This window comes from Micropterus dolomieu, linkage group LG16, assembly GCF_021292245.1.
Source record: "Micropterus dolomieu isolate WLL.071019.BEF.003 ecotype Adirondacks linkage group LG16, ASM2129224v1, whole genome shotgun sequence".
Classification (NCBI taxonomy): domain Eukaryota; kingdom Metazoa; phylum Chordata; class Actinopteri; order Centrarchiformes; family Centrarchidae; genus Micropterus; species Micropterus dolomieu.
Genome location: NC_060165.1, coordinates 9,198,852 through 9,208,136, shown reverse-complemented (window position 1 = coordinate 9,208,136; position 9,285 = coordinate 9,198,852). Strand labels below are relative to the sequence as shown.

The 9,285-nt window shown below is 40.7% G+C and overlaps 2 protein-coding genes across 2 annotated transcripts; one reads left to right on the top strand and one right to left on the bottom strand.

The window, feature by feature from the left end:
* Positions 1-529: 529 nt before the first annotated feature.
* Positions 530-5,129, bottom strand: creld2 (cysteine-rich with EGF-like domains 2). Its single transcript, XM_046071589.1, has 10 exons — positions 4,818-5,129; positions 4,558-4,640; positions 4,050-4,160; positions 3,734-3,825; positions 3,387-3,563; positions 3,126-3,224; positions 2,347-2,430; positions 2,089-2,184; positions 1,149-1,289; positions 530-896 (listed from the first exon to the last, which is right to left on the bottom strand). The coding sequence occupies exons 1-10, from the start codon at positions 4,956-4,958 to the stop codon at positions 823-825; spliced, it is 1,098 nt and encodes a 365-aa protein (XP_045927545.1). The 5' UTR covers positions 4,959-5,129; the 3' UTR covers positions 530-822.
* Positions 5,130-5,347: 218 nt separating this feature from the next.
* alg12 (ALG12 alpha-1,6-mannosyltransferase) lies at positions 5,348-9,227 on the top strand. The gene is made up of 9 exons (XM_046071588.1): positions 5,348-5,648; positions 6,525-6,657; positions 6,768-6,941; positions 7,064-7,258; positions 7,351-7,454; positions 7,581-7,804; positions 8,197-8,366; positions 8,639-8,714; positions 8,812-9,227. The coding sequence occupies exons 1-9, from the start codon at positions 5,490-5,492 to the stop codon at positions 9,053-9,055; spliced, it is 1,479 nt and encodes a 492-aa protein (XP_045927544.1). The 5' UTR covers positions 5,348-5,489; the 3' UTR covers positions 9,056-9,227.
* The last annotated feature ends 58 nt before the right edge of the window (positions 9,228-9,285 follow it).

Sequence of the window (9,285 nt, the reverse complement as noted above, 5' to 3'; positions counted from 1 at the left end):
ATCCCGCAGGAAGCCTTAGTGCTAGGTGAGACCCTGGTTAGAAAAATATGCTTTGATCCAAATGGGGCCAGAGGAAGGTCTTTCTGAGGATAAAGACTGAGGATATACAACTTCCCCACAGCCCTGTACGCAGGATAAGCGGTTGACAATGGATGGATGGATGGATGGATGGATAGATAGATAGATAACAACTTATAGATATGAAGATATAGAATATACAGTGATATACAATGATTCCCTATGGTATAACACACTCAAATGAAATATGTGAATAAAAGATGAGTAAAAACAGTGGGCCCCTTTCTAGTCCTTTACAGATGCATATAAGTAAGGCACTTGTCTTTACACAGCAGTGAGCATCCATATTTTATATGGCTAGACTGACACCGTGTGGCCATCTATGATGACTGCAAGACAATGTAAACAAGTGTTCTGACTTCTTAATTTAATCCACTGCACTACATTTGCAGCTCAAGAATAATAAAAACAAAAATTGTGCAAAAAGATATATACACATTTTAGGTTTAACTTCAATTCAACATAATTAACCTTTATTGAAACACCTTTGATTTTAAAACCATACAACAAATAAAGACAAGTGGTGAGCTCAGAAGAGAAAAGCAACAATGACCAGCATACTGAGAGCATAAAATGTCTCTTTTTTTGTCCTTTAATCCACGATCCACTGCTGGAAAACACTGTCTTGGCAGCTTTTGTTGGTTCTAAGTGCAGCTGGTACATTAAGTGCATGTAGTCGATAATTAAATACATGAGCGGCTTCAGATGTGCAGAAATTCCAACCATTCTTCCTGTTTTTTTGCATCAAAGCTCTCCATGTGGACTCGCGGTCGTCTCGGATGCTTCAGACTCTACCTCTTCTGACTCTTCCTCTTTTTCTGATGAGAATAGAAAACTTTTAATATTGATGATATTATTGTGAAAAATGAACAGTAGTGAGCAAAATTTCATGTCAGCTGAACTGTGACCTTTTTGAAATTATACAATTTACTTTCAATTTGTTTCATCTGCTGTAGTTTCATTCAACTTTATAGTGGACCATGTGAACGGTCTGTTCAAGAAAAATAAAAATATTTATTCAACTACAATATATTTTCACTACTGTGCTTGATCATTTTATAGAATCTCACCTGGCTGTAGTGTTTGGACACACTCGCCATCTTGCTCCTCATATCCAGTCGAGCAGATGCAAACATAGCTGCCTTTATTGTTGACACACTCCTGGTGCTCCAGAGTGCATACCGACTCTGGCTGGGAACACTCATCGATATCTGGAAAACACAGAAACACTGAAACACCCACCTTACTGAAATAAAGTTTTGTCTTCACACCTGGCAGAAAGCTGTCATCACCAGTAAGTGGTAACATACTAGTGTGATAAATTCAATGTAGTAAAAGCAAAAATGGACTCCAAAATACAAGTTAAATTAATACAGTAGGGCCCAATGAAATACATTAAATCTTTTTCCCAAATTCCGTGTTTTCTGTTAGTTGCAATAGCAATACATGTATTGTGAATTTTGCCCTATTAAATAGGTTATTACTTGACTACTGACAATTTCTTCCCACAGATCTTCTGCAGGACAGCCACCACATGCTGCTTGAACAGTAATAAGTGGGTTTGATGGAGGCTACTCTCACACTCTCTTGCTTCTCCTTGTTTGCAAAGCTTGACCAGGCGTAGCTTTTAAAATTTTTCCAACCGAAAATCTGGTTCCGGCACAAAGTCTTCAACAAGCTCGCGTCTTGCTTTTAGAGTGTTTGTTAAAGTGATGAGCTCTTGGATATGACTTTGGGTGTGGGTGTGTGCGCGTGTGGAGGAGGCGCTGAGCCCCACCCATGGTAAAACACAAACACAGAGGGGAGAGAAAAGAAGCAGAGTGCCTGTAAATTACACCAAAACATAGCAGTATAGTTTTTTTGTTCCAAGTGCTGTGGGACCCTGATATTTATAAATGTTTAACAGTTGATTCCGCGATTCCATCCTTGTCCAGCTCAACAATTCTTCTTGAATTGATGTATAGCATAAAGAAGTGAAACCTTTCAAACAGTTAATCATGTGCATCGTACCTGTGCAAGTGCCCTCTGTGTCTTGGTACCCGCTGGCACAAGCCTGGCACTTATCAGGACTGGCTCCCGTGCAGCCGGAGCACGCTTTGTCACAGGCTGTCAAGGACAAACACATAAACAAGTTTCTATTAGACAAATATCACTAAAATAATATTTAAATGAAGAGGAAATGACTTTCCTGTTTGACAGCTGTACATCAGTGAAATATCATGATGCTGATGTACAAAGTGGACACCTCAATGGCATATGTCCTCTTACCCTTGCAGGAGAAAGAGCCTTCCGTGTTGAGGCAGTACTCATCTTCTTCACACGGAAAGGAGTCTTTAGAGCACTCGTTTATATCTGCAAACATATGAGATGGGCTGCAGTGAGGGTAACCGTGTGTGGACAGAGCATAATGTCCTTTACATTCGTCATGCCTTTGATCACATCAGAATGAAAAATACCCAGCGTCAAAAGTGGCAGTCAGGGATCACGCGGTATTTCAGTTCTTTGATACTGACATGTGTCAAATATGTAGAAAAGCGGGCAGATTTATGGATGTGACTCAGATGTTCTTTTTATGGTTGGAGCGCTGCATCAAATTTAAGTGTTTCCTATTTAGAAGTAAAATGACAAATCACAGGGTTTTGTTTGATTAACTGAACTCTGCTTCCCAAATACAGCTGCAGCAGCAGGCACAGAGTATTTCATCACACAGACAACCTGCAAAAATAAAAGATTCTTTCTATTTGGGCCGCAACTAACGATTATTTTCATTATCGATTAATCTCGATCATGTTGAAATGTCGATCAGTGTTTCCCAAAGCCTTCTTTTGTCCACAACCCAAATATATTCAGTATATTCAAAGCTAAGAATCAATTATCAAAACAGTTGCCTATTAATTTAGCTGTTGACAACTAATCGATTACTAATCATTGCAACTCTGCATTTGATGCAAGGACACATCCTTACTGTGCTGAATTCAGTTTTAAGTTGCAGTCATTTTTCCTTAACACTCAAACTAAAACACAGAGACATTTTACTGGTCCTTTACCAATACAAGCCTCCTGGTCATCCTCCTCCCAGCCTTCTTTGCACTCATCACAGTCCTGATTGGTTGCTCCGGTGCAGGTTTTGCAGGAGGAGTGGCACTCTGTAGGACAAAAGGGAAGCCTGAAATTAGAATCATGCCACTCACTCCTTTTTTTCCCCTTGTGTGTCTATGAAGGTAAGTGATGCATCACAGAAAAAAAAAAAATAAATAAAATAAAATAAACAGCTGGTGGGGCTACAGCAGCCGCTTGTTGAAGAGTACCTGTGCACAGAGAAAAGGTTTCGTTCCTCACTTCGTTGAAGTAGCCATCGATGCAGTCCAGGCAAAAATCCCCTTTATAACCGTGGTCACAGCTGCACTTTCCGTTCCCTCCACGAGTCCCGTCGCCATCACACATCCCGTTTCCATGACAAGGTCTGTCAGAGCCCCCCACACAGGCTTCAGAAAGTAAAATCAGAAACACAGCACAAACACAGAAATATTTAAAGCTTTTAACATCCGTGCTCTTGACACAGGTTATTTGTTTAAAATACATTACCTTTTAGCTACATTATATGTAGCCTGCCAAAAACAGAACCAATGTATACACTACACACTATTTTCCTCACCATTGCAGTCCGGTCCAAATGTTCCCTTTGGGCAGCACACTTTGATGGTTTCAATGCAGAACCACTTATGCAGATCAGGATGTTTCGTTTTCCTGCATTGCAACAGGAAACAAACAGGAAGAGATGAGGTTTCCTACATTTTACAGAGTGAAACACACAAATAACTCCGCGGGCAATACCTCCATCAATGTGCCTAGTCATGCTGGCTTGGCATCAATCTGTCTGCCTTTTACTGTTTGAATCCAACTAAATTTGCCGCTGGGGCTGACAATGCCGGCGTTATAGGTTCACAATATTTGCATTAACACACACTCACCTCTTGAACCACCAAGTCTCAAAATGGTCTTCGTGCTCCTCAAGCATGCGGTTGCACTCAAAGCTGCTGCTGTCACACAGCCCCTCCACGATCTCCATCAGACGAATCTCGCTGTAAAAGGAAACATGGGATGCAAAACATCCAACGAGATGAATGGATAGACGTTTGAAGAGGTAGGGGCAGAAATAAGAATATGCCACCAGATAAACTTTTGCGATAAAAAAGGAAGTGTTGCATCAAAGTTGACAATTGCACACGTTTGTGGAAATGTTACATCATGTAGACCATGAGTGGGAAATCAACGGCCTATATCTGCCAAAATGCTGCAGTTTAAAAGTTTGCCTATGTTACCTGCTACACTTGGGCACACAGTCTGCAATTAATTCAAATGCATATTGCTTATCTTAAACTTTGATATGCTTCTTGTGTAAAGCAAACACAGCTCTGATGGCTGGTCCCTGTGGCAGGGTGACCTGTAGTTTAGGCAGAACATGATGCACTGTCTCACCTGGTCTCATATTTAGACAGTTTTCTCTCCTCCCATGCTGTGTTGCCACCGCCGAAATTCTGCTTTGCTGTTCTGTCAAAGCCCTAAAATACAAAAAAAAATAGTGTCATTGCTTGCGCAGAAAGAATGACTTTAGGACATTTCAGGCATTTGGCAACATTTAAAGTAACGTTACAGCATGAAAACATTCACAATATTAGAGCATGATATGAATACAATTAAAAACAACAGAAAAGAGAGGTTTAGAAATGTTCTCCTACCTTGTTGAAGTTATCAGTAATTTGCCGACAGGTGGAACAGGCATTTAAATCTCTCTTGGTGTCAGTGACTTGAAAAAGTAAAACAAGAGTTACACAAGACAATAGCCGCAGTAGCCGCAGCTCTGGACCGGTGGACAGCATCTCAGCCGACCAATTCAGACACTTTCATATCAGGACACACACTTAAGCCACTCGCAAGCAAGCTTTCAACTAATATTAAAGTCCTTCACCACACGGTTCGGACACACGTAAATGAGCTGTTCTTAACATTAAATCTAAGTTAGCGTTATCTACTCAAAGCAGCAAAGTAGTATTTACATGCCGGTGTAGAAAAAACGATGCGGTTTTAGATTTCCGCGTCAGCCTCTTGTTCGAATTGTGGCTAACGCTGATTTGCTCGGGTCACCTGTCAATCAAATGTAAAACCAATCACAAGCCGCCACGCGCGGGACAAAAAGCGCCTTCCCCACGTGGAAAATTCAAGAATTCTAGTTGTAGTATATTAAAACAAAATGTGTTTTTCATTTTGGATGAAGTCTTCGATAAAATGTCTAAACGCCATCTTAATCCCATTGCTAGAAATAGCATATTAACATTTTTAGCAATTTGAAAACATGTAGCGTCGATTCGCTTCCTGTCTTGACCGGAAGTGATACAAACATTTCAGCTGTCATGGCTGAAAAGGGGATTGTTTTGGGGCTGCCACTGCTGTTTTTATTAATAGCTGTGGCTGCCCTGCATTTATTCATTTGTCCATTTACTAAAGTTGAGGAAAGCTTTAATTTACAAGCGGCGCACGACATTCTGTATCACAGACTTAACTTTGACAAGGTAAGCAGGTGTTATAGATGCAGGTACTGGAACTAGATGTGCTAACAAGCTATGCTAACTATCCACAGCATCAGTGAATGAAGTCATTGACATTTTTAAATCAAACATTTGTGAATACGTCACATAAACCATACAGACAATATTTACTTTAAGACAGTCGGTACGTTTTTTTTAGAGGTTCATCGTTTTAGCTTTGTCATTTGTAGAAGGGGGAATGTGTTTAATGGTAAAATTCAGTCCCAGAAAGGTTACATTGAATGGATTTTTGGTTAATTCATACTGAGTGCAAGACAAAAACATTGTGAGATTAAAACAATAATATGAGAGAGAATTGTGTAGTCAGCTGACTTATTCCTGCTGAACTTGAAAAATGTATTCTTACTGATCAAAAAAGTATTCTAAATCACTACTATATTAGCTAAAAATATTATATATGACGCTTTTATTTGTATGGCCCCAAATCATACACCAGTGGTTTTACAGAACCATCATATAACGTTACATGTTGTATTTGTTTTCTAAAGCATGTAGGCATTTATTGAAATTAATACATTACCAAATGAAATGAGAAAACAGTTGGCAAAACAATCTCAGCTCAAGATCCATTTGGTAGCTGGTTTAGAGCTTTCGATCATGATGATCTTCATCAGGACATCAGTTCAATGACAAATGGGCAACTCCATCTGCTTATGAAGACCATGCGATATGATAAAGAGCTCCAGATTGGCGACCAAATAGACCTGTCTGAGATGAGAATGTTTTGTCAACTGCTGTTTCCAAAGTCAACAATGAACTTTGAAAGTCAAATTTAAAAAAAAGCATTTAAGATTGGGCTGTATTAGTGTTGCTGAGACCAGAGCCTGTCCTGTCTTTCAGTATGACCATCATGAGTTCCCTGGTGTGGTGCCACGGACTTTCCTCGGCCCCCTGTTTCTCTCCATGCTGTGCTCCCCCGTTGTGTTTCTGTCCTCACTGCTGGATGCACCGAAATTCTACACACAGCTGACAGGTAGATCACTAATATCGCACTAACTGATTCTTTCCAATCCACTTAGATGTTAAAAACAATGTTGCCTCATTGGTTTGAACAAGTGCGCTATGTTGATGTGTTCTGTACAGTCCGAGCTTCCCTGGGAGTGTGTGTTATCGCTGCACTGTGGCACATGCAGAGGGAGGTGAGGAGGCAGTTTGGCTCCACAGTCGCGGGACTCTTTTGTCTGACGTGTGCCTCTCAGTTTCACCTAATGTTCTACAGCACCAGAACACTCCCTAATGTATTTGCACTGCCACTAGGTATGTATGATACATTGGTAATAATCATCATAATCCAGAGACTCTGGATTAAGCTTTTCTGTTTTCCTGAATTAGTGAGTAAAAATACAAGTGATATGACGACAGTACATTTTTCTTCCCAGTTCTGGTGGCATTTACATCTTGGATAGCTCAGAAATACGGCCGGTTCATCAGCCTCTCTGCTTTGGTCATCATTGTTTTCCGGTCGGAGCTCTGCATCTTCCTGGGTCTCATGTTGCTGATATCACTGCTGAGCAGAAAGCTGGGACTGCTGCAGCTGCTTTACTATGCTGTTCCTGCTGGGATCGTGTCACTGGGTAAGCACTGAATGTACAGTATATGAATAGTACACACTCAATAAACAATTCATTGCCCCTGCTGTCCAACTGGTTTTGATTTCCTTTGACAGCTCTGACGGTGGCCATTGACACCTTCTTTTGGGGGAAGTTGTTGTGGCCTGAAGGTCAGGTTTTGTGGTACAACACCATTCTCAACAAAAGTTCGAACTGGGGAATATCCTTGCATTTACTCAAGTACACTGTCACTTGTGCATTCACTTGCTCATTAACTATCACTGAAAATCATGATGGATGAGCTCCACCCCCCCCCAGTTCTCCTTGACTCTCTTCTCCCCATTAAACCTCTCCCTTTCTGTGGTACTTCTACTCTGCTGTGCCCCGTGCCCTGGGCTGCACGCTGCTCTTCATCCCCCTCGGCCTGCTTGACAGGCGGATGAGGCTGCTGCTGCTACCCACAGTGGGCTTCATCCTCATCTATTCGCTGCTGCCCCATAAGGAGATGCGCTTCATCATATACACGTTCCCTGTGCTCAGCTTGGTGGCTGCCCGAGGTTGTTCTTTCATGTAAGTCAATTCATATTACCCCAAATGCTTACATTCAGAAATACAAGGCAGATGAACCAACACTAGTGTCTGATGGATACCAACACATACCAGATACTCGCACAGCTTTATAAGCCAATAGAGACCTATAGAGTACTGAAATCATTTGGAAGGTAAGAAAGATGATTTTCCAAAGCGGCAGTTTGGAGTGCATATCCAGCAGCAACATACTGCATATTTTGGACTTGGCTGATGGATGTTGATTATTTCTCTTAAAATAAATACGAAGCAGCTATTTCCCAGACATCGGTGCCATCATAAGAAAGATGACTTGTGTCAACAGTGTGCGATATTAGCTGTTCTTTTATACGAGACACAGCAAAAGCTCACTTTCTTTTTCCTTTGTGCTTTAGCTTGTGCAACTACCAGAAATCCTGGATGTATAAACTCGGCTCTGCAGTGGTGGTTGGCCAGCTGTTGACCAATGCAGCGTACACTAGTATTTGTCTCTATGTTTCTCACCACAACTACCCAGGCGGCCGAGGACTACAGGAACTACACAGGCTGTTGCCAGTCACAGCAGGTTGAAATCACTTTCAGCACATTTGTATTTGCAGTTTAAGAAAGTCTCATACAAGAAATCATGAACACAATTAATTCTTGCCACCTTTTAAAAAGAGCTAATAAGATTTAATCATCAAGTATCTCAACTAAACTAAATGTATTTATTTGCAAATCATTTTATTATTAACTAATTGTACAAAATAATCTTGTGATCAATACAAAATACTGTATAGTAATAATCAACCACTGGAAACTTTCAGAAATTGTTACACAGTGCCTTTGTTCCCTCAGATGTCTTTGTTCATATTGACACCTATGCTGCTGAAACTGGAGTTTCTCGCTTCTTGGAACAGAACAGAAAATGGAGGCTAGTGTATTTTTTTTATTGTTCTGAACTCTAATTTGCCATAAACAGTGCACAGATTATCACTTTTGTAACGCTATCACTTACATTTTTTCAACAGATATGACAAACGTGAGGACCTGAGCCTCACAAACCCTGACGTCAAAATGTACTCTCACCTACTTATGGAAGCTAGCGTCACTAAGATACAGCTACTCCAGGACACTCATCAGCCTCTGGCCTTCATAGAAGGTTACAGCAACATTGCCCTGAACATGTCTCACTTCCCTCCTGTCAGTGTTCGATTGGAGAGGAAAACTGTGCTGATGGAGAGAAAGACTGCAACTGGGCAGCAAAAAGAGTGACTTTAACAGGAATGATGTGTTGGTTGCGTTTCCCATGAATAGCAAGGAAACAATTAAATGTCTTCTTGAAAACTCTCACATTCTACAAACAATTTGCTATCATTTACCTCAGGTTGTGATTTGTGCATTTTTTGATAGATTTATATATAAATAAAGCTGAAACTGAGTGGAAGAAGCTGTTTCCTATATTGGACTTTTATGTTTCAAGCCTGGTGACTGACAACCCTGTA